Source organism: Falco naumanni, chromosome 2 (genome assembly GCF_017639655.2).
Source record: "Falco naumanni isolate bFalNau1 chromosome 2, bFalNau1.pat, whole genome shotgun sequence".
Classification (NCBI taxonomy): Eukaryota; Metazoa; Chordata; class Aves; order Falconiformes; family Falconidae; genus Falco; species Falco naumanni.
In genome coordinates this window covers 66,278,784-66,304,216 of record NC_054055.1, presented here as the reverse complement: position 1 = coordinate 66,304,216, position 25,433 = coordinate 66,278,784, and the positions used below count along the sequence as shown (strand labels likewise).

General features: G+C 42.5%; 1 protein-coding gene across 1 annotated transcript in view; it reads left to right on the top strand.

Moving 5' to 3' along the window:
- The window catches only part of GAS6 (growth arrest specific 6), a 41,462-nt gene extending 17,621 nt beyond the window's left edge, over nucleotides 1-23,841 (top strand). Inside the window, exons 5-15 of the mRNA XM_040584607.1 lie at nucleotides 3,141-3,263; nucleotides 4,827-4,946; nucleotides 6,983-7,108; nucleotides 8,251-8,372; nucleotides 9,164-9,282; nucleotides 9,673-9,862; nucleotides 15,309-15,473; nucleotides 17,013-17,181; nucleotides 18,899-19,071; nucleotides 19,622-19,850; nucleotides 23,254-23,841. Of these exons, the coding sequence (XP_040440541.1) occupies nucleotides 3,141-3,263; nucleotides 4,827-4,946; nucleotides 6,983-7,108; nucleotides 8,251-8,372; nucleotides 9,164-9,282; nucleotides 9,673-9,862; nucleotides 15,309-15,473; nucleotides 17,013-17,181; nucleotides 18,899-19,071; nucleotides 19,622-19,850; nucleotides 23,254-23,405 (1,688 nt within the window). The 3' untranslated portion in view covers nucleotides 23,406-23,841. The remainder of the gene's footprint in view (nucleotides 1-3,140; nucleotides 3,264-4,826; nucleotides 4,947-6,982; nucleotides 7,109-8,250; nucleotides 8,373-9,163; nucleotides 9,283-9,672; nucleotides 9,863-15,308; nucleotides 15,474-17,012; nucleotides 17,182-18,898; nucleotides 19,072-19,621; nucleotides 19,851-23,253) is intronic.
- The last annotated feature ends 1,592 nt before the right edge of the window (nucleotides 23,842-25,433 follow it).

Sequence of the window (25,433 nt, the reverse complement as noted above, 5' to 3'; positions counted from 1 at the left end):
CTTTGGTCGGCAGATCTGGAACTTTTTCTAAAAGAGATCCTGTAGGTCAGCTAGGAATTAGGGATTTCATTCTGAGTTTGGAAAACTCTACAGGGTTTTTTTGAAATGAAGCTGCATGTGGCCTTAAAAAACACAATGGGATTTTTGTTAGGTCATGCGTGCCTGCTTTTTAACTGTGAGTGTCATAATCTTTGCCACCTACCATTTTCCTGGTGAAGTTTTATTTGCGCTATTTTGTGAATATTAAAACATGAATTCACAGTACAGAGAATGAATGGGAAGCAGCAGTCAGTGTACTTAAGTCTTGTTTCCATATAGACTTCAAAAATGGACTGTATTAATGACAGCCATTGCCAATCATCTGCTGATTTCTGGCATCTGTTAGTCTTCTTCAGAAGAACAGTGGAATCTTTATTATAAACACGTACCTAGTGGACAGGTGCATTTGTCATAGTTTTTGAACTTGCAGTAGACAGTCCTTATGTCCAACTCAAATACCCTACAGAGAAACGGGTGGTGAAAACTTGTATATTGTATAATGTGATGAACATAAAGAAATATGAAATTATTATTCCATGGTAATCTGAATAAACTGCAACACTGTGTTCATCCAAGTTCAGTCTTCAGGTAACTTGGTGTGCATTGCAGCCCAAGAATCTGACCATTTTTTCTTGATAACTATTAACACAAATGCTATCCAACATTTAAGCATATGCTCTAACCTTATTTTTAATCTTAATGGCTGTCCGCAAGGCAAACCAAAGGTTCAAAAGGCAGTGAAGCAAACTGAAGCACAGGAGGTTCTGCCTGAACATCAGGATACGCTTTTTCACTGTGAGGTTGAACCAGCACTAGCACAAGTTGCCCAGGGAGGTTGTGGAGTCTCCATCTCTGGAGATACTCAGCACCTGTCTAGACAGTGTCCTGGGCAACTGGCTTTCAGTGGCCCTGCTTGCTTGAGCAGTGGGGGGTTGGACAAGTGACCTCCAGAGGCACCTGCCAACACAACCATTACTGCGATTCAAATCTAAGGCGCCCGCTGCAAACAAAAATGTTGTTCAGTGCTTTATAAGACATCAAAAGGAGTTGCTTTTGCCTGCACTCACATAAATGTTAAAGTTTTTTCAAAGCAGCCTGTCATGAAGGTAAATTTCAGGGTCACACAGAGGAAGTTAAGAAGAGACATGCAGAAGCAGTATAACCCTGACTAAAGTAGGTGTTAATCCAATTCTTAACTTCTCTCAATTTGAGAAGTCTGACAGGGCTACTAATCTACAAACAGCTTCTCTCCCTACATGACTCCCTGCCACCCCATATGCCCATCAATTCACAAATAATGTTTCAGAATATTGTGAAGAGTCTGAACTGGACGTTGGTGAGCATCGGTCTCGGTAGAACCACTGTATGAAACAGGGGCTGCTGCTTGCTTAATGTGTACCCACTGAGTGCTTTTTGCACTGCAAATCTAGTATCACAGACCAAAGTTGGTCTGCAGAGGGCTGTTGCTGATCAGGTGCTGGAAATGTTCCTGTCTGGTCCACTTTTCATAAACTTTTCCTTTTGTCTGCACTGAACCAGGTTTCTGCTGAGTTGTAAGCATGTGCTGCCAAAATTGTAGGATTGCAGAAGCCATTGCTAATGATAGTAGTTCTTCCTTTAAAGGCTGCTGGCTGCAGCAGCTGCCAACAGTTCCTGTATCATGCACCCAAAGAACTGGGCAGAATCATTGCTTTGTAGCTATGTCACCCCCACTGTGGGGACACAGCTGGTCAGGCAGGAGAAGCTGCCATGCACGTTCATCAGAAGAGAAGCGCGGGCATCATGCATTCAAGTCGTAGGATTTCCTTTTCCAATACATTCCACGTGCTGGTGAGTCCGGAGGACAGCGGGACTGTTTAACTGCTCCAGTGTAGAAGGTCAGTCCCATGGTGAATATACATTCATTCAGGTTTGCTAAGGCTATGGTCAGGTTCAGACATTCTCTGTAGAAGGTGGCATCCATGGCAGACTGGACTGTGATTAAAGTTCACCCAAGGGCAGAAAGGCTGCGGAAGGCCTGTCCCTCCTGAACCCCACTGCTGGAAGGGGTATGTAAACAGAAAGGCGCTTTGACTGGGTGAGCTTTGCAGTCTACAGAACGAGCTTCTGCACTGCTCCTTCTGGTTAAGGTTGTGTGGACACTTAACACATTCATGTTTTTCAAAGATCACTGATCTAGAACACTGGTCTAACAGGTTACTACTACATGATAGCGACTAACTTATTTTTTGCAAGGGCAAGGGTTTTCTTTCATCCTTCCTTTAGCTATCTGTGCAAAGCACTGTCCCTGGGTGTTTTGCAGGTAGATGGGTAGGGTGAATTTGGACAGGTGACTTCCATTCACTGAGCAGTTACAGAATAGTTTGATATTTGTTCCCCCGATCCTCCCCAAAGTATAGTGACTAATCTCTTGGTGCTTTCCTATGGACAAAATCCATTTGCCAACTATTGGAACTTGGTGTAAAAATCAGTGGCAGACTTTACTCTGTGCTGACCCCATAGGAACATTGTGCTGTCTGTGAACTGGATTACTGGTTTGCTATCCTTACGCTGTTAACACATTGCTATTTCTTTTTTATTCTTATTCTGTGTAACAGAAAAGCCTGAGTTGGACAGCTCTGACAAAAAATTCAGATATAAACCTTTGCTAGCCACAAATCTATGAGCCCTGGTAAATCCTCAGCTGAACTACCAAAAGTAATTGAAAAAGAGTACCTGTCCTTCCTTGAGTACTTTAGTTACTACCTGCTTTCTATTTTCTCCAAAACCAGGGAGAGTAGAATTAACTTTCTTCAAAATGAGCTACTTTGAGCTGTTTCTTTCAGGATGTGCCCTTCAGATACGGGGGTGGTAGCTCACTCCCTTTTGCAATGAAATGAATTCCACTGCACGTGCTCTGCAAAAGTCCTGGCACGGCTTGTTTGGCATGTGAGCCCTACGAATTAGCTTCCAGTTTTGCCAGGTGTGAGTATTTCTGATAGTGATTCCCCATTGCTGTTTACGCTTCTTGACTTTTAATGAGAATGAAACACCTGATTGTTCAGTGAGTTCAATGTATTGTTCTGTTTTGTTTTGGGGTTTTTATTCCTTACATAAATCAGATTTGCCAAACCAGTGTTCTCCTGATCCTTGTCACAAAGAGGGGACTGTCAAATGTGAAGATCTCAAGGGGGACTTCTATTGTGAATGCAAGCATGGCTGGCAGGGAAAAACATGTGAAAAAGGTAATTGACTTTCATTATCTTTTATACTTGTAATGGAGATGTGTTGGGTTTTGCTGTATTCTCAAATGGTCACTGATACTGTGCTGCACAATTCAAGTCACAGGATTGAACCACACCACACACACTGCTCATGTTTTTACCCTTCTGTGGCTCAGGTAACTCTTTCACGTCAACATTTTCATATGATTTTAATGGATCTCAGCTTGATCTTGGCAAGGTAATCTAAGAAGTTATGCTCCAACATTTTGTCCCACCCCTCTGAAAGGGGCAGCAGAAGCAGAGTTGTAGTGACTTTTCAAGCAGAACTGCTGCGGCTGCTGCTGTGAACCCTGGTGAAACAGATCACAGACTGCAGAGCCAGAGAAGCTGGCCCATCTTCCTTTCTAACATCCCTCAATGGGAACAGTTACTGCCAGCAGGCAAGTTGGGGTCTGAGTGTGATGATGCACAAACTGATTAAATTCTTCTGTTAAAGCCTCTTTGCTAGTAGGACCTTATTCCATAACTGCTTAATCCCACTGTGTGTTTCCATCCACTTCTGAAGAGAATTTTTAGGCAGAAATGATTTGTGCAAGAAGTTCCAAGCCCCCCAAGTGCTTTATTTATTCTTTTATGAAGTACCAAAGTTATCTTCCCTCCTCTTGTTCTCTGGTTTATGTTTCTTGCTGCTGCCTGCAAGGCTTCCTGTCAGGGCCACTGCTTTTTTGCCTGCCAATATTAAGTAATTGCCAGAAATCGCATTCAGCCAGTCCAGAATTGTGGCAACCAAGACAGCAGGAGATCCAAAGCCCTTCCCTCTGATGTAAATATTGTGGGGAGATTATAGGATCACTCACAAGCAGCTTATTTAAGCATTTGAGACAGTTGAGTGATCAGTGTGCAATCAGCTTTGAGAGCTCAGCAACTGATCGGTCTGAAGCGTATGTCCTCTTTTTCTTATGAAATGCCATGAAATGTGCTGTTCTGCCCATCAGCTAACTCTAGAGTCCCATATACAAATGGGATATAATGAGCAGTAGGGCAGAATGAGGCTGAAATCTGGGCTCTGCTGGATTTAACAGGCTTTGGCTGCCAACTCGGTGAAGCACAGTTTAGCTCATAGTGCTCAATAGCTGTGAACTTAAAACTTCTTGTGTTCTTACGTGTTCTGTAGTAGTAAGGATATATAGTTCTTGGTTTATTTAAAGCTTTTATCCTGAACTTACTGGTCATAATATAATTTTAAAAGTTAGTTATGGTATAAAACACATCGGTTATAATTAGTTGGCTTCTGCAAACAAACTTCTTCACCTCCACAGTGACTAAAGATACTCTTCTGTGTTCTCAGAGCTATGAAGGAGAGACTCAGCAGTTCCTTCTCTGTCTTTTTGGGTTTTATTAAATGAACTTGAGCTAATGTACTTGATGTGTCTGAATTAAGTCTTTGTGCTTTTTGTAATCGTTGTGTTGCAGCTGTAATAGAGTTTCTTGTTTGGTCTTTCTCCTTCCCAATGCCTATCCCACACTCACCCTCCAGATTATTTAGAGGTGAAAAACTGACTGTAACCCTTTCTTCTGACATAGATATTGATGAATGCAGAACACAGAATGGTGGCTGTAACCAGCTGTGCCTCAACAAGATAGGCAGCTACCGTTGCTCGTGTTACAGTGGTTACACTCTTAAAGACAGCAAAACATGTGAAGGTAAGCTTTGTGGGCTGCTCACTTTGCTACTTCAGTGGGTGCTTAGTGTCTTGTGACTGTATTTCTGAGAGCTGGGCTGCCCTGAGCTGCCCTGGTCTGCTCCCTAGCTCAGCAGAGACTTGCTGGTAGCTCCTGTTAGCTGTGCTCTGCTGGGGCGGTACTGGGTGCTCCAGCCAGAACTGCATGCCTGGGCTTGTCAGCAGTCACACCATGCTGCTCTCCAATATCATAACACAGGCGTGATTCTGAGAGGATTTGTGACTTGGGTTATGCTAAATTGGTTTAGCTGATCAGTCCTCATATCCTGACATTGAGAGGAGGAAGGGCTGGCCAGCTGCATCATTAGGAGTCTTTCCAGTCTCACGGTGTCATAGTATATCAGCCATTTGTTTTTCTTTTGTGTGCTTCTTATTTAATTTTTTTCTGAATTTGGGTATGTGTGGCAGCTATTGAATTCAGGTAGATACAGGTGGATGAATTCACTGCAACTGAATATTAATAGCTGTAGAAAGGCCCTAGTGAAGGTCGGTAGCTATTTTACGTAGCAGCTGAGAACAGAAAGCAGGGATCTGGCGTACTCGATTGAAACTGCAGAATGACTTTACATAACCCAAAATTAAGCAACTGAGATTTTAAAAGTGTTAAGAAACTGCAGGCTGAGACACAGACTTATTAACGATCACAAGTGGCTCTTAAAGTTTTGAGTATCTCATGAAAAAACAGGTAAGTCTGTGTATGCAACTCTTACAGATGGATGTGAGGACATACTTCTAAACAGTTTGTGTACCTGATCTGAACAACATATTAATGCTACCAGCAAAAAAACAGTGAAATCTTATTTCTGTGTCATTTCCACTGTAAAAAAGTCATGGCTGTATAGATTACATGGGCTTTCTAATGGGAACAGCTGCTTAGAAGAGCCAGCATCACTTTTGAATTGTCCTCTGGTGCCAGTTGACATGGACAGGTAGACGGCAAGTAGGCTTGCAATTATGTTTGATTCTGTATTTATGTATATTTGTGTAATACCCTAGTACTCTCTATTAGAGCACTGTGGACATAGCTTGTAAGCATTCTGTAGCTTCAGCTTGTGACCCTCCTGATTGCTGAGGTTACTGTCAACTGTGGTTAATGCCACCTGACATTTATCATTGCATTTCAATTTTCTTTCACATTTATTCCTGTCATCATGTTCACACACTAAAAAGTTAGGTTTTGTCTGTTCATTTGTAGGCTACATAGCATACTACATAGACTACCATCGACCAGTTTACCCATACGTGGGAAAATCACAAGGTGTAACATGTAATCATAGTTTTAACATGTACTAGAAAGCAAAAGTAAATATCGCACTCTCAGTATACTGCGAATGTTTTGTCAACACTAGGATTTTCCTGGTTATTAGTTAACTTTTAAAACCCCACTTGATTGTTTTTATGGACCTCCAGTTCCAGTCCATTGCCTGCCTTCATGGTGAAACCCCACGACATCTCTCAGACGTGACTTCTGCTCTGTGACAAATTGGGCAGCTTCAGTTTCCCTTTGCCACTACAGATCAACAGATTTAGATCTTAGTTTCGTGAATGCATGAAAAATTATTGTTAGCCTGGCTGAGGAAGGAGGACAAAAATCTATGATGTCTACAGGCTGAGTGTTCCTTCTGTGTTTTGGTAAAATTCATACTGCTGTTCCTCAGTTCCTGCTTGCTGCTTTTTTAACCCAGAGTTTTAGCCCCCTGAATGAAGCAGGGCTTTTTGGTTTTGTGGGAGTTTTTTTGTTTTACAGTTTTTCTCCTGGCTCACTTTGCATCGTTTTTTCCAGTAGTGGTTAATGGCTTAAAGAAAGAAAGACAAACTGGTTTTGAAAGCCTGAAGTCACTTATAGCTAGCTAACCCTGGAAGCAGATTCTTAAAGATACTGTTTTTCAGTTACCAAAGTAATGTAGGGATCTCTTGACCCTGAGCCCACTCCAATGTGTGAACAGTGTAGTGATTATACTCCTCTGAAGTTGTGTTGTTTAATTGCTTGTTTTACAGACATAGATGAGTGCACAGCATCAGCAGACATCTGTGGAGAAGCTCATTGTAAAAATTTAATAAGCTCATACGAATGTATTTGTGGTGCAGGCTACAAGTACGATGACACAAGAAAGACTTGTCAGGGTAAGCTCATGAAATAACATCATGTTAGCATTTATTACATGATTTAAAGCTATAAACAACCAGAAATTTAATTTCAGGCTTCGGTAAAAGCTTTTGTAATCTTGCTTGCACTGTGGACTTCTGTTCCCTTTTCCTGGTCGTGGGTTTGGAGTTTGCAGTCATCTTTGAGTTCATTGAGTTTGCACTCATCTTTGATGACTTGAATCAAGCTGCACGAGCCAGAGTACTGAGGTTTCTTGAATTTATGACAAGTGTAAGATCTGGTGGAAGCTCAGAAGCATCTGTGCATGTTGCTGTCTCTCTTTGTAGGACAAGAAAAGTTACAGAGCACTAGCTGTTGTTCTTTCAAAACCTGTCTTGTGATATTACTCTGAACTAGGAGCTTAATATGCATTGGAACCATGCACAGTTCTGCTGGCTACACTGCCTGCAAGCTTTCTCAACGGAGTAAGTTTTGAAAGTATTCCAAAACTAGCATTGTTCCCTGCCTTTTGTCTAAGTTAATATAATGACTTGAACTGCACGCCAATCAGCCCTACCGGGCTCTAAGTGTTTATGTCTGCCTGAAGAGATCCCTGTGGGCCATTGCCGTTTGTTTTCCTGCATTCGTTTGTGAAGCGGATAAAAAACAAGCCAAAGGGTTAAAAAAAAAGAAAAAAAAAAAGAAAAGAAAATAATGAACGAGAAACTGAGCTTTTACTTGTCTGTTGAGGATCCACCTGCTGAGTAGCAATGATGAAGCAAGCAGTCCCTGAGTTGAACGTGAGTTGAAGGAGCCAGAGCCAGTCAGCACAGGCGTAGCAGAAGGGGCCTGAAGGGAGCAAGTCTTGTCTAGAAGTTAAAGCACAGAGCTCTGCACCAGCAGACCAGGAGTTGAGCTCTGCTTCCAGCCTTCCCACTGACTTGCTGTGTACCTTTGGGCAGCTGGAATCTCTGAAAATAGATTTGTGCAGATGCTAATTCTAACTCTTCCCTCCCGTAAAGATGTGGCATAGGGTAAGTACTGGCTACAGAGCACTTGGGCATGCTCAAATGAAAGGTGCTACAAAACAGCACTGATACGGGTTTTTTCCCCCAAGTGATTCATGTTTGAACAAACTCAGTTGCTGTTTTCTCCCCTCTTCTTTGCTGGTTTTGTGTAGATATAAATGAATGTGAAGAAAAGCTCTGTGAACAGACCTGTGTCAACTCGCCAGGGAGTTATACTTGTCATTGCGATGGCAGAGGGGGAGTAAAACTTTCCCGGGACATGAATACGTGTGAGGTATGTTAGTCTTCCTTGCCATAACTGCAGAACAGACCTTTATTTTACATTGCAGTTAAGAATAACCGGTGAAGCTCTGGACCAAAGCCACTTGAGCTGAGTGACCAGCATGAGGGAATCATATTAGCAAAGTCACATAAGCTGGGAACAGTAGCTCTCTTGAAAAGAAAATTTCTCCTTAAAGGCTCTCTTCTTGGGCTCCTCCTGTCCCCATTCCAAAAAGAATATACCAGTGATAGCCCTGCCAGCCCTCTGGCAGAGCTGTCTCATTTGGCTACAAGTTACCTCTGGCTGCACAAGATTTTCTGAGTTAGACTCACGAGTTACCTCTGGCTGCACAAGCTTTTCTGAGTTAGACCCAGTGGGATGGTGCAAAGGTCTCAGGGTGTATGGTTTAAGTTACAGACTGACACTTGCACTTGACGCTTTTATCCTCCAGGCATTTGAGGTTGATGGGCTTCAGTGGCACAGGCTGCTTCTGCAGAAACCAACCAACAGCAAGTTCTTAGCACATCTTTTGTTGCAGGCATAATACTGCAGCAGAAAACCTGTATCTTATGAGTATGATTTCATTCTGCAATAGGAAAACATTCCCCCAAGGCAGATAGGAAGGAGGAGGGAAGGAAAGAGGAAATGTTCTCAGTACCAAAACAACTGTATTTTGAGAGTATGGACATTAAAGTGCCCTAACCTACTGTGTGTACAGCAACTACATGAGAAAAGGAGGCATACTCTCTGATTCTCTTTCTTCTGTGTGAGAATAACCACTCAAAAATGTGTTTTGATTATAGGACATAATACCATGTGTGCCTTTTGCTGTTGGAAAAAGTATAAAATCCTTGTACCTGGGGAGGATGTTCAGTGGCACTCCTGTTATCAGGCTGCGCTTCAAAAGGAAACAGCTGACAAGGTGAGGACGATTTAGAATGAGAGTCGAATGCACTGTCTGGCTTTAATGCATGCAATGGAGTTAAGTCATTACAATAACAATTAGTCCTATGATCATCATTATTTGTTTGAATTATGGAGTCCTGTAAGGTGAAACGTTATCCAAACCAGTAATTGAGAGAGGCAGCCTTGACCGCAGAGCTCCTAGGATAATTGCTGAAGTGCAGTAATGTATTCTAGATGCTATTTTAAAACCCGTCTTCACAGCTTAAGCCTTTCAGGAGTGCATTAAAAGCTAGTATGTTTTAACAGAGCTTTGTAACTGCTAGAATTGATGGTATCTGTATGGAAAGTACTCTGTGGTTTTTGAACTCTGCATAACTAATTTATTTCTTGGCACCTGTGCGGTCAGACTTGTGGCTGAGTTCGACTTTAGAACCTTTGATCCTGAAGGTATCCTTTTCTTTGCTGGAGGCCATCAAGACAGCACATGGGTAGTCTTGGCTTTGCGCAAAGGACGGCTAGAGCTGCAGCTGAAATACAATGGAATAGGCCGCGTGACCAGCAGCGGACCACTTATCAACCACGGCATGTGGCAAACGGTGAGTCCAGACGACTGCTGGCGTCTTACCAGTAGTTCCTTGGCTTGTTCCTGACGGGCTCTGTCACGTGCAGCTAGACTTTGTGCATTCTTGAGAAGATGCTTTTCTATCCGTCTATCCAATCAGTGCATGCCAGTACATTATATGTTTGAAGGTGAGAAGGAAAAATATCCTGACAAATTGAATTATACTTTATATCCATTGTACACTAGACTGCATCACTAATTTGCACAACCAGAGCAGAGACAGTGCCTTTGAGATGCAGCAGTGCTAAGCTGACTTCACGTCAGTTCGAGAAGATGGCCCCTGGGTGAGGGCTGAAAGGGCACAAGGGGGAAGGCACTCTGTAGCTGCTCTTTTAAGGATGTTTCCAAGGGTATTTGGTGTATGGGGGGGGGGGGGGTGTTGTTGCTTTTGTTTATTCATTTGTTTGTTTGTTTAGTCACAGGGTTTAAATTTCCTGAGCCCTTGACAAATCTCTTATGCTACAGTATCCTTTTTTAAAAGTCTTCAGGCTTTTTGCTATATACAATAGACCATTTCCCTTGTAAAGATACTGGGGTCTATTAGAACCTCTGTGCTTACTAACCTCTTCGTTAACATAATCCCAGCGATCTCCCCGGATGATGCACTGCATCTTGGAGCTTCTAAGGATTCATGCTCTTGACACTCTCACAGAACATCTCCTGGTGACTCTGGAAGCATCATGGGTGTTATTATTTGTGACAGGATCATGAAAAGCATCCTGTAGTATGATCTACAGTAGATTAGCAGTTTGTATGTGCCTTCTCACTTCTGCCTTTTCCTCTCCTTTCATTTTTTATTACTTAATTACATCTTTCGACTTTTAAGTTGACGTGTCTCTTGGAGAGTGGGTGAGAAGTTCTCTGCTAACTCGCACATGAGACAGATGCTAGTATCTATGAATAATTTTCTGATTTAAGTTTTGAGTATAAAAAATATCAGAACTATACATTAAAGAAAAAAGCAAGGTGGGAAAAAATTGTTGCTATTGAATAAAGAAGCCCTTGAGTGCATTCAGTGTCAACTACTGACATTTGGTAATGTTTCCAGTGGATGAGGTGATGTTTAAGTCAGTTGCTTTGCTGTCAGTGAAACAATTTTAGATTCCAAATGGAGAGCTGTAGAGGTTTAGCAAAGCTGTAGATAAAATGTATGACATGCTGTGTATCTTTACAGGTAGGAATAGCCTCAAGCCAGTTCTTACTAAATGTGTTGTAAGATTTATTCTGCTAATTTGAAATATGGCAATTGTAGTTGCCTGCGCAGAGAAGATGGTGACAGAAGATGTGTAAAGCAGAGCTGATGCCACTGGGGTGACTTGGGAATCACAAAAACCAGTCATTACCAAGCTAAACTGTTTAACATGGGAGCGTAACATACTTGTTAAGTGCAAACTTCATTATGAAGTAATTACAAACTTTCCCATGTTAGTTTTGGGGGAGACAGCTAAAATGTATTTTCTTTGTTCAAGTAATATAAAAATGCTCAAACACGTGGGAGTTATGGGGTAAACAAAGGCTGTGCTTGCTTTCTGCAGGGAGAGAAGGCAGTATGACAAAAGTAAGTATCATTTCTAGGCAAGAAGTACTGGTCTCTGGCCAGCCATCAGTGTCAGGGCTCTTACCCCCAGGTACCATCATAAACATGAAATTGCTTGGCTGACTTGCTGCAGCAGTGCACTCTTTGCACATTTTTTGAGAGTGTATAAATCCTCTGGAAACCTTTCCCCAAGACTTTTTGGGACAGTGCAGACCAAGCTGTGGGTGCAGTGCAGGTGGACAGGACCCATGCCAAAGGAGGAGCAGAGGTGGCCCTGCAGCCACCAGTGCTGCCTTGCACATGGGCTGAGCAGGGCCTGGCAGCTGCCAAAGATAGAGTATGGGATCAGGTGGGAGAGAGCATCATGCGGTGTTGGCAGAGGAGTGCTTGCCTGGAGCAAATCAATGGCCATAGCTCTGTTGACAATCTCCCAAAGTGAAACTGTTAATGCTGTGTGTGATACTGGCCAAAGGCAGAAGGATTAACCCGCAGATGAGTGGCTGCAGGAAGAAGGAGCCTTTAGTCTCTTGACTTTATGGTTGACTCGCCTCTAAGTCTTGGAATGCTGCTTGCATTGCTGGAGTGCTGTTGATTTCTCCTTTCTCTGCTCTGTTTTCTTATCCCTTGCCTCCACCCTATTGGTACTTCGTTCTCTTCTGCTTAACATCCAGTGTCACCCCTGTCTCTAAATAGCATTTAATCTGTATGGCTGAGCAATACAACTCTTAAATCTGTTCCTCCATTTTATCCCCTCTTTCATTTCTCTTTTTCCTTCTGTCCAGCATGGTTTTTAATTAGAAAATCCCGTTGAGGAGGGGTTATTCATTTTTATCTGTCTCCTTTTATAAGACATGTAGCCACATTTCAAGTATGGGCTTGTGTGTACTTTCCAGCTTCACCTTCTGTGAAACAGAACCCCAACAACCTTTAGAGGTCACAGTCCAGACTCAAATGCAGTTTGGGAGCTTTAGTCTGAACTTCAATATACACAGGATCAAGCCCTTAGTTTCAGTTAAACCTAGACCAGTGGAGTTTGGATACATGGGAGAGCTTTATAGGGGTTGTGAGAAAATAGTAATTTTACTATTTAACTTTCAGCAGAGGAAAAAACAATGGGTATTTAAAACAAAAACATGAGAAAGAGCACCAGTAGTGTATATCTTTTGGTCTCTTGAGCAAAAGTTGCATACTTTCATGGAAATATGAAGGCATTTTCAATATTTCTACCTGGGTGTTTTCTCTGATCTTGATCCCTCTTGTCATTCCCAGCATTGAAAAAACACGCAATCAATCCTCAGGAAGAACTTCTAATGTAGTTATTTGTGTGTAATCCAGCTGGATGAAGTGGCATGTATGAACTGATGGTAGTAGAGAATGCACTTGCTTTCTGTTTGTTTTGCATTTCCAAAAAAAGTCATCATTTTGTCTTATTTTCGATGTTTAGTTTAGTACCACTCTGAGGACAGTATGGTTAGCAAAAATAATAACCTACCTGCACCGTTAAATGTCAGAACTGAAGGTTAAGCAATCACAAGCAGATTCATGTTTGGCTTTAACCCTGCGGCTGCTTCTACTCCCATCCCTTGTCAGAGCTGTCCACTTGCTTTTCAGCAAAGAGGGGACAGGCTAGCTGTGTGCTATGAGTTATCCAGGGCATGAATCCAAAACACAAAGCTGACTACCCTTATGGCTAACCATATGGGAGCCCTTCGCTAGGAGAACTCCCCATGTGAATGTCCCTAGGCATGCTGTGGCAGTCAGCAGCTAGCTTCTCCTTGCAACAAAAGGAGGGAATTAGAGCAGCCTGCTGGCCACCAAAATGTTTCCCCTTGTGGTTTGTAGGTGATGGTCGTGCACCAGCAGTTAAGTTTTGAATATGAGGAACCCAAGCTGAAAGTGCCAGAGGGCAATGTGAAGCAGGGAGAAGGTAATTTCCTAAACTGGAATTTGTTGAGTTTCCACAGGGATTAACCCCGTCTCCTATGGAAGTTTCCACTGCTTTGTGTTTGTTGATATTAATGATCAGAAGCAACTAAGAACTCAGACTATTTTCTTTTACATTTCTATGTTTTTACTTTCTATACAATCTAATAAAATTTTAGAAGGCCTTGAATTTGGGTGGCCCTGCAAATTGCAGGATTTCTTCATAGAAGAAGCACAGTATAGACATTGCTGCAGCTGGCTTTTCCCCATTCCTGTTTGCTCCATCGCTGCCCATGATCTGTGCTAGGAGCAGGGAGATGGCCTGTGCCAGTTCCCTCTGGCACTCCACACCCCAGTGCCTTAGGGCAGTGGTGAACGTGACACCAAGCAGAGGCGTCCGAGAGTGAGTTTTTAGCTAGATAGCCAGTGTAGCTAAGGCAGTTGGGCTGTGGCTACCAGGACCTGTGGGCTTATGCTCCCACCCACTGAGTGGACTTCACAGCCTGCTGATGCCCAAAAAAGCCTGTTTGAAACTGGCTTGTGTGTCTCCATGGAATGCAGTCAGGAGGTGTAGATGCCACTTTAAACAAGCAGGTCAAGCCAAGTTAAGACAAATAAATTCATGTCCCATAGGATACAGCACAGAGCAACACACTAGGTGTAAACAGTGTTTTAGCAATATACACCAGGCAGTACTGGTATCCGCAGGAGAAGAAAAAAAATTGATAGTCGGTGAATAATCTTTTCTACTATCAAATCCACTTAATCTTCACTTTTGAAGACTGCAATCCAAAGGGAGTGTCCAGGTATAAACATGCTCAACCCTATCATCCTTTATGCTACAGCACAGAGCGAGATCTCAGCATAGCTGATGGAAGCAATTTTAGGACAGCTGTTCTTGAAATGCCAAGGGAAAGATGCTCATGACCTGGGCTATTAGCAGGGAGAAGGAAGCATAAGTCTAAACAGCCACTGAAATAGATTTTTGCTTCTATACGTATAGCAGCTCACTGATGAAGACACATCTGGGTGTTCCAGGGAAGCTTTATGGATGAAAAGTGGGCAGGTGGGGTATCTGTCAGAGTGGGAAAGAGTGCTATGCTGAATATTATGAAATAGTGGAGGTAGGTACGCTCCTTTCCTCTATACAGGAAGAAAGGGGTTGTGTTCTGCTACCGCCACAGAATGCCCCGCTGGTAGCAGGACCCAGGTCCCAAGGCAGCAGAATCCTTATTGCTGTGCAGCAGCCTGCTGCATGTCAGCTTTGTGCTTTGCCTTCTCCTCTCCCTCTGCAGAGCTAGCTGCTTTATAGTGCTTCTCTGTGCAGCCTGGTCACAATTAAAATGATAGAGTTTTTTGAAATTTCAGTGGCAATAGAATCTTCCTAAGATGCTAAGGGCTACTAGGAAGTATCTCTTCATAGACATGGAGGTAAAACGTGCAGACCTTTTGAGAGGAAAAAAACCCAAAACAATTACACATTTTTTATTACGCTCTCAAAAATCACATCTATTGTTCTTTTTCCAGGGGTTAGTATTCAAGGACTGTGGCTGGAAAGCTCCTGCATTATCTTTCACTGGTCCAACAAAAGACATCTGTTTCCAGCTTTTCCTTTAACATGCAGTTGCAATAGGAAGTTTCTCATTAGTAACATTATTGCATTTATATTTTGCATAGAGCAACCTGCAAGTGTCATGTAGTTAATCCACTCGTATTTTTGTGTAGCTGTTTTGAAGTACCTGGGCTGTCTTCACTGTTAGGGTAACCTAACAGGTTGCTTTCTAGAGTAAAGATTTAAATATCAAGGTGGAATGTAACTTAAAAATTAGACAAAGAGGCTTGAGGACAAAAAATACTTCTCCATCCTGGGGATTTCACTGGTGGTGTCTGTCCTTTAGTTGAGGCTGCAGGTAAGTTCTTTTTATACTGAATTATTCTATTTGCAATTTTACTTTTTCAGATCTCTGTTGAAGAACTCGAAAGAAGTTTGGTTATAAAGGTCAACAGGGATGCAGTTATGAAAATAGCTGTCTCAGGGGATCTGTTTACTCTAGACAAAGGACTGTATCAGCTGAATTTGACAGTGGGAGGCATTCCTTTCAAAACAAAGGACCTTATTCTACCGGTAAGCACTATCGATCGCTCATGTTACTTTGCATGCCTGAAAGGCTTGATTTCATCTTCTCTTGGGGTAGTGTAAGTCCTTCCTGTGAGCAGTTCAGCCTGCCCTGAAACAGGTGAAATAATCACCTTCTGGATATGGCTTTCTCTTCATTAACTACAGAGGGAGCCTAAGCCAGCAGCAAAGGTGAGACTCCTGATTTTTTGATTGTTAAGTTTGGGTGAGATGTAACCCATCCTTAGCCTGCAGAATTAGGACACAGCAAAACTGGAGCCCATGACAAAATTAATGGTGGTCATGCTGGCTTGGAGACCATGTGTGGCTCTGGGGAGTCAGTGGACACCCTGCTGTGTGAGGTACCACTGGGCCCATGAGGTCGGGAACCATTGGGGGCACATTTTGTGTTGTGACCAAAGTTTGTGCTACACGTATATTATACCGCAGTTTTGCTGCTTGGGTTTGCTGTTTCAGTTTAGTAAGACACAAGTAAAAACAGAAGCTTATTTTTCTCTGTTTCCTCCTAATACAAGTAGATAGGGCATATGAATAAAGGCTGAGGCACTCTTTGTGTGAGATGATTGGGTGGTTGCTGTGTTTCTGAAATAGCTGCTGCTCAGGCCGTTTTGAATGTCCACCACACACAGAGTTGGCACCTTGAAACCCAAATTGGCATCTCTTTATTTCTAAATGAGGTGACAAGCTTGCGGCTCTGTGACTGGGAGCGCAGCAGCTGAGGAAGGCTCCTGTTCCTCACAAGAAGTCATTCAGGGCCACTGCTTGTCTGAAACATTAAGCTCGGGGTGTGGTCTGAATATAGGATTGAGAGCCAAAAGCTCCTGAGGTTTTTATCCTGGCTCAGATACTTAATTCTCTCTCTGCTTCAGTGAACTGGGGGTAATGGTGCTGATCCAGACACTTTGCAAGGAGCCTTCTCTTTCCATGCTGCCTCACATTTTAATGCTGACATTTGGTACAGGATAACATAACTAGAGGCTGGAAGGAAGAAGGTGTGTACAGAGTAGTGTGCCTGTCCTGTGGCTCAGGCACTGCTGCCTTTAGCCAGAACCCGACAACTTACACCATGATCAGGTCCAGCATCTTGTGTGTCATGAAGGCTGTTTGCAGTGACACAAAGGACTGGTTTTTCAACTTCAAGTTACCCTCCAGCATTCGCAGTGCAGAATTACAGGAGTTACATCACTTTGGCTACAGAGCTTTAGAGGTAAATTACACTAATGATGTGCAGCCTGTAAAGGAGCTGGCAGAATCAATACAACCAAATCAGCACCTGCATTAGCTAATGTCCTCCTGCCCTGTGGAGACAAGCTGAGCTCAGGAGAGCTTCCAGGGGAGTACTGACCACTTACTTGATTGGGACTGCAGGACTGGGGCTGCCGCCAATTGGTTTGCATGTGCATAACACGTAAAAATGTTTGCTCCTGTTTGGTATCACAATATAGCTCAGTGTTCCTCTGCACACAAAATCAGTTACTCTTCACTGAACACTAGTTTGAGGCGTGAGATGCTGCTTTATCTTCCTAGCTGAACGCTCGGCTGGATGGTTGCATGCGGGCATGGAACTGGCTGAATGGAGAGGACACCACCATCCAAGAGACCATAAAGATGAATGAAAAGATGCAGTGCTTTGCTGTAGCGGGACGAGGGTCTTTCTATCCTGGCCGGGGTTTTGCTGTGTTTAATCTTACTTATGGTAAGTACTTTTATTTTTTTTTATTTCTGATCTCTTGTCCTGCCAGTAACCATGCTTGGTTAATGAACAGTTTAAATCTTACAGGTGTGCCATACTCAGTGTTGATTGATGCAGAGAAGACTGGCAGCTGTGGATGGAGAGGGAATAGCTAAACCTGTGGTTCATAGCAAAGGCAGGCCTGTGTGTGATGGTTAGAGCCAGTACGAATATGCTCATATGTGATCTGCATTTCACATCCAGGCTGGTTCCAGCTCATCCTCAGCATTAGGGGCTTCACATCTCTGACAGCAGTGTAGGTGGTTCCAGCCCTATCCGCTGCTTTCTGCTAAATAAGGAGAGCTGCAAGACAGTGCTGTGTCTTGAGTTGTTGATGCACAGAAATCAATGTTGTCTGTAACTAAATGTCCAAGATTGGATTCACTTCTAATCATTGGGTGGTATTAGTTACACTTGGGACAAACACACTAAGCATATCCCTAATACATGCTGAGTGAGCTTGGCCTAGATACAGTAATAACAGGTTTCAAACCAAATTTGGCTATACTAATTTAGCGCTCAAAAAGGCACTTTTTCTTTGTTCTAGATTATTCTGTTTGTTTACATGTCCAATCAACTGACAGTATTTTTAAACCCATACAAGTGCCAACCGTCTATTTTGGTTTGGTGTGTAAGTCCTTCTCTGCAAAAGCTCTCTGTGCACCATTATGTGGATTTTTATACTCTGTCATTGTAAATTAGGGAGTATCAGGTGTATGTTGTCTCATTCACCACACGGATTCCAAAGCTGTAATGGAAAGACAAGGCAGCACTGGAAGTGCAGGTGGCAGCACTCAGCAGAGATGAGGCCATGGAACCTGCATTTTTTTTTCCCTGCAAACAATAATTGCTTGGTTTTGGGGGGTTTTTTGGGTGTTTGGGGTGTGTTTGGTGTTTGGGTTTGGGGTGTTGTTGGTTGTGGGTTGTTTTGGGTTGGTTTTTTTTGGGGGGGGGAGGGGCCAGGCGGGCAGCAGCTTTGTAATGGTAAGCTTTATAAAGAACTGACTGTATTTCAAGATGTGGTGAACCAGCAAAGGTAATACTGCTATCAAGGGAGGTTGCAGAAGCAGGATTGAAATCTTTCTTTGTAACCAGCATCACCTGTTAAATTACAAGGGCACTGGGGCAGTAAGAAAGATGCTAGAGAGTTTAGTTTAGAGTTCAGCAGGTGAGGTAAAACCTCCCATGCTTCTGAGAGGGTGGTGATAAGGAAGTGATTAGGTAGGTTATCAGTGTAGCATGCTTATATCCTTTTTCAGTTTAACATAGGCTTTCATGGAAATGTTTCCTATATGTCAGATATGGACTTAGATTTCTCAATGATCTTCAGACAGTCAAGAATGATTCAAAAATAGGGTGCCTAAGCTTGCAGTAATTCTTTGAATGTGTTGGATTGACAGCCATGGGAGTTTGAATCTCTGTGATAAAAAAGCTTAACTTTGTTCTTTGATATTCTGAAAGACAGCAGAATGCAGAAGGTAACAAGAGGAAACTCGTGCCTTTTTCTTCTCTGATTTTATGTTCAGGTGCTTTGGAATTTTTAGGGGTTTTTTTTAGGAAAAGAAATGTGGCAGTCCCTCCATATGCTCATCCATCTATCCTCTTCTCCAGACAGAAATTGCACAGCCTCCCGATTTGATCTGTTAGTCCTATGTCATGCTACACATTTCTTTTTTTGCAGTGCAACCTTCTTCTGGAAATGAAACCAAGACAAGTTGGGAAATAGAAGTAAATGCTGCAATTCAACCAGCAACAGATACTGGTGTGCTGTTCGCTCTAGTTACAGAAGAAGCATCTGTCCCTTTATCACTGTCTCTGATTGACTATCACTCCACAAAGAAACTGAAACAACAGGTACAGACTTAAGCATTTTTCTAGAGAAGGTTCCTTGCTATTTCCTGGGAACTGTTTTCAAAAAACAGTTGTCAGGTTTTCTGCCTGCCTGCTTATTTACTCCCACCAGTTCAGAACGCGGTAGTTATGATGAAGTGCTGAAGCTACTGATTTAATAGTATTCATAATAAAAGGCTAGATTCTGGCATTATGTTAGTAATGTAATTAGTAAAGTAAATCAGGAATGATTTCACTAAAACCCATGAGCCAACCTTTCATTTACAGTACAGCAGCTCTAGTCTGTTTGGTTCCAGTGCAATACAACAAGCTCTGTAAAGACCCGCTGAGAAGACAGTGGTTACGACTAACGATTAGTCCCACTGGTTCATTGGTTTTTTATCTGTGCAAATGACCTCAGAACACAGCTAGCAATAGCAATAAGGCTAATTCTCTAGTGGCTTTGCAAAAGCTTTGTAAACAAGACCACAGTGGGGTCTGCCTGGTCTTGGATAAGCATGGCTGGGTATATTTCTGCTCACTGCCTCTTTTTTTCTTTTCTCTTGCTGTCCAGTTTATCATCGTGGCCTTGGAGAACACAGTTGTGTCCAGATTGGCAATAAATTTCTGCGATAAGAAGGAACACTCTGTGGACATCCTCCTCAAGAAAGATCACTTATCCCTGAGAGTAGATGGGATAGTGGGAGAGAGTGAACTAAGCATCTCTGAGTTAGAAGACAGTCTGTCCATCTTGGAGAGCTCTTTGCAGTCAACAGTGAAGACATACGTGGGAGGGTTGCCAGGTGAGCATCCAGTTTTGTAGCATGGACTGCAGACTCCCAACTCACCTTGCTGAGCAGGTGGTCAGGAAAACTGTCTCCATTCATGCAAGATGGGAGCCTCCTTCTGTGTTTCTGCTTGAACAGGCTTTGTCTGCAATGCAAGTGTGTGGTCTTAGCAGATATGAGGGGGTGCTTGACAGTTATTTTTTTTTTCTTGAATGATTGCGTCCTTCTGAGGACAGCTGGAAACAACAATAGAAAGAGGAGATTTTGCTTGGTCAGCAATAGAAATGCTTTCTGAAGGATAGGTGTAAGCAGGGTCAGTATCTTAAACCTGCAAAAATGCATAGGAGCTAGACCTGCTCCAGCAGTGCTTCATTAATTTAAGGGATGTGTGTGAGCACTCCTTGGGGGGACCACCAGGGCCTCACATTGTTTTGACTGAACCTTGGGAAAGCTCGGTGTGGTGATTCTCCCTGGCTGATGTTCTCTGAACTGATCACAGCACTAGACAATTAAGAGATTTCTTCCCAGAAGAGGGTACACAGGGCACAACCAAGGGCGTCCCACCATTTATAGTTTTGCTGGCTTTTTGGCAACAACAGGGATTCTTGTGCAAGGTCAGTTTGTTCCTCTGTTTGGGACCTGGAAGATCAAACTTTCCTCTGAATCACGAATTTCGGCCAAGTTTGGGAGTTTGTTTCTTGTTCTGGCTGAACTGGTTTATCAGTCCCTACTGCTGAGGAATGTAATTAAGGAAACATTTAGGTTTCCAATGCACAGCAGTACATCCTATTTTGTTGTCAGCAGTTAAGCAAAATCTTGCCCTTACTTGCCCAAGCAAGGGAGAGGCAGCAATGTTGGCCTCTTGGTAGGCACTGAAGCAGTCAGGCTGGAACAGTGTGGCTGAGGTGCCACGTGTGCTAGGACACATGGCATCACTGTTCCCACCATGAATAAGAGTTTACAGAGTATTTATGCCAATGATGTTAATGGCTTCTAGTCACAGCGACAAGGGAGAGGCCACACACTCTGGGACATTCACACACTGACAGGAGCAAGGCAGAATCCCCAAATGTGGCATTTTCTAGTGTCAGACTGAATTGTCTGAGCTGGCCATTGCACAGAGGTCACCTGCTTTCTTTCAGGTAGCTTTCAAATGCACAGCAGAGACTTTCACAGCTCAGAAAACCATCCCATTCTGTCACTGTCCCAAGTGCTCTGTGGTTGGCTTTGGCTTAGACTAACCATGCTGGATGAAGCACAGTTTTTAATTAGCCAGAACTAAGTGTGAGATATCATAGCTGTGGCTGTTTAGACCCAGCTGACTTCTGTAGGTTCAGCTACTTTACCCCTTAGATCTGTTCTGCTTAGCAATGGGTATCTGTGATCACAAAGCTTGTGATCTGCTTTTGCTATTGAGAGGAAACAGCACTTGCATCAAGAAACCTTGTCATTTGCCAAACAAATAAATATTTCAGCACTTTGGGCTAAATAACTATACCAAATGCTCAGTTCGAAGAGAGTTTGGCTCATTCAAATTTTGAAAACATTACGTCGTTTTTGGTTGTTCCCTGCTTCCATACCCTGTGGAAAGAACAAAACATAGTGGTCACACTTAATGTCTTTATTCCATTTGCCACAAATAAAGAACTCTGGGTCAAAATATGTTCCAACCTAAGTATGGTTAATATTGCAGGTGTGGAAGAAATATTATTTAGAGTTTCAAGAGATATGTGGGAACATATAGGCATTTACTACCTTTTCTATGGTACTTTCAGTTCTGGTAAATTCTTGATTATGTAATTTATATGATGCATAGGTGTTTTTCCAGGCAATGTGTATACCACCAGGTGAAGGAGCCTTTAGATAAGATTTCAGAGTTTTTACAGGAGCACATTTCAGACAGATCCGTTTCTAGTCAGAACAGAAAATTAAATATTTGGCCTGATTTGCAATTACAACACACAAAAAAAATATTTTTTAAAAAATATTTTTGGTAGTGTCTTTTACAAATCCACCTGAAAGTCAACACTGTCTGTCAGTCAGCCCTGCGGCACGCATAAACGCAATCTGCATGTTTCCTTAGATGCATGTTCACGCTTCAACTTCTTCTGAGTCAAAATTTAGTTTACATTCATGTGAGGTACTACAGCACAGATGCCCCCTTCTTTTAAGCAGACTTCACAGATAGAATTTGGTAAACCGGGAGGAATAGGAAATAGCCAACATTATTAGTTTAAGCAGCTAGCAAGCAATGGTACTTTTCAGCCAGGAAGCTGAAAAATTTGTAGTAACTCTTCATGGCTTACAGATCCCACACAAATGTTCCTTTTCTCATGCAGTCCTAGAGTCTGTCTGAGAAGTGTTTGATCACATCAGCTTCAAATTTGGCCCTGCAGGCAGAACAGTTTAAATTGCATATAATCTCAGGTCAACAGGACAACCTATTGTTCAAGTTGTCCTTGCTTCAGTGTAAAGATAAGGGGGTTACTTAGCTACCTGCATCACTGTGAAGTTAAATAAGCTTTGAGATGTTCATTGCTTGCCATTGCACAACCAGCTTGATTGGTTTGAAGGGTAGAGGACACAGTTCACATAATTGCCATGTTACTATGTTACTGTGTGGGGTGTTGGTTGTTTTTAAAATCAGTGTGTAGGTGACATTACAGAAGTTAGTAATAAAATTTACTAACTTCCTCTAGTCTGTTGGATTGTACTTTGCGTCTTCTTCCTTGCTATTTGTTTTCTGCCTCTGGTAAACTGATTAAAAGCATGTCACCAATGGATTGCCATAGAAAAAAATAGTTTCATTAGTCTTACTAACTCAGTTGATGTATTCCAGCACCTTTCTGATGAATGCCAGCAACCTCTTTGTGCTGATACATAGCATAGTTATGGTAAAGGTGAGTCTGGCAAGTGTTAGAGGCTGCATATAGGAGGAGCTTTGCTGTCATGAAGTCCTTTGTATAATCTTTTGGCAGATATTTTGGAGTGAGAGGGCAAGAGAGAGCGTTAGATGAGGGTGTAACAGCTACACTAGTAACAAAGTAGAGGATCCAGAGATGGAGGGCAGGAAAACATTGAGACCGAAAGGAGTGTGAACACTGTGGAACTGGAGTGAAGCCTTGCTGCTGTGCAGGGTATAGTTTCATCAGGACTGGAGGCCTTGCAGAGGCACAGAGAAGCTGAGGAAGAGCTCAGCCTGGGAGAAGGGCTTTTGGGCATGAGAGCAGATGGCGTTTTCCCCATGTCTGGGATTGTGCTGTTGCCTTCCAGCAAGAGGGGCAGGGGGCAGGTAGAAATCCTGAAGCAGAGAGGAGAAGAGCTTGAATTCATTGAAGTGATAGTCATCTAATCATAGGTAGGGCAGGTATTTATTCAAAACCAGCCATCAGAGATGTTTGTCTCCGCTTTCACACAGACGTTCCGGTCACTTCCACTCCCGTCACCGCATCCTACCATGGCTGCATGACTGTCAAGCTGAGCAACAAGGCACTGGACTTAGATGAGGCTCTTCACAAGCACAGTGACATCACCTCACATTCCTGTCCTCCAGTCCAGGCGGGTCAGTAGGTACCACTGCAATGCGAAAGTTTTATAGTCAGAAACTTTCAATGCTTTTTTTTTTTTTTTTTAAGATATAAATTATTCAGACCTACCGCACTGCGTGTATAGTTTCTCTTAAACACTGAAGTTATGTAGGAGCTACTGATCCTTATGTCAGATTGATTATTGAAATATTCCTTTGCTTTGAAGTTTAAAGGTTGTAATATATTTGTAAATAGTTCAGAAGACTAATAGTAAATAAGCCGAAAGTGCAGAATATACCAAAAGTGAATGTTATCTTTAGACTGTAAGAGACAGTTTTATCTGTAATGTGGAAAACCTGGTAATATATGAGTGTGGACTGGAAGAAAAAATAATAATTCTGTATTATTTTTTATTACCAAACACTGCTTTCTGATTTGCAAAATATGAGAGAATAAAATATTTACATACAAGTTTTTAATTTACCTGTACTGAGATTATTCTTTATTCTGTTATTTGGAGATAATGACTCAGATACACCTGATGTAGAGATGACACTGCTTGGGTGAGGGGTTGGTTGTTTGGTTTGGCATTTTGTTTGGAGGTGGAAGGTTTTATGTGCTTATGTCAGTGTTATAGATCTCCTGGGCTGCAGAGCAAATGGTTGCTGCTATTCTTATTGCTAGAGTTTCTCTTTATGGTACCACAGATAGAAGACTCAGTTGTGACCTTTAGAAAAACTCTTGGTCAACAAAAATGGAAAACGAAGTTGGGTCAGCAGGAAACAATTAGAAGAAAAGACTCAATAAGTTGAAAGCCGCATGGCTTTCAAGTCAATAACCACTGAAGCAACTGATGAGGTGTCAAGAATTGGGGAATATTATCTGGCAATGACATGTTTTTGCTGCTTAATTTTTAGGCTGGCTCATTCACTGTGAGCCCAGTGGGAGCAGAGAGGCTTGAGAATCTGGGAGTTAGCCAGGCCAAATTGCAGTGTGGTGAGAATATGTGTGTGGGTTTACTCTGGCGAGGTTGTAGAGCCATAAAATGCATTCAACTTTTAAGCTCTCCTCGTGAAGTTGGGGTGGGCTTTCCTAGCCTCCTTGGAGTCACTTAAATCTTGCATTATTTGGTCCTTGTCTTGCATCAGATTAATGAGCTGAGAAGGGCAGGTATATGCTGTGGTGGAAATCCGAATAATGGGTAGCTAAGGTTACCCCATGCTTCAGACGGTTAATGTGGAAAAGGTCTAATTCTACAAGGTCTTTTATGAATTGTTCTTGGTCATTCTACATCATGTTTTGCCTAATCAGACACGGAGATGACAGATTAGCCTAATAAACCACATATGTGACAACTGTGACCAAGCTGTGGAGATACAACTGTCCCAGAGGAAAGGATGGAAGAGGGGGAAGACTATCCCAAACATGTTTCCTGGTAAGGATCCCTGCTTTATTTAGCAGAGCAGAGGAAGGTACTCTATTAGCCATTAGACGGCATGACATCATAGCTCCGCGTCGTGACCAAATCAGTCAGCAGTAATGGAGAAGGGAAGAAAAGACCAGAGCTTTATCACTTTCAACCAACCTACTCATTTAGACTGACATTAGACATGTCAGAAGACTCTTTACACTCAGGTATGACCAGATGCAAGTTTGAGCGGACAGTTGCTCACTAGACAGTAATAACCTATTGGTGGAGTGTGCATCGATAGGAAACCACAGAGGTAGCTCTATGTATTTGCTTTCTTTTATTGAGCAAGGGAAACAACATCATTCCTGAGAGTGCGCTCTCTTGGAGTTGATTATTCTGGATCAACTTGTGATATGATGGTGAACCCAAGAAACATCAGTATCTCCCGTGAGAGCCAGGAATCCTGAAGATACTCTGGTTAATAGCACTCCCACACCGCAGTGTTGTTTTCTGTGTGTTTTTCAATGGTTATTTTGGTCCTTTACCAAAATAAGTCTCTGGTTTTGGCTGGTGTAGAGTTAACTTTCTTCATAGTAGCTACCATGGGCTGTGTTTTGGATTTGTGCTGGAAATAGTTTTGCTAACACAGGGATCTTTTCA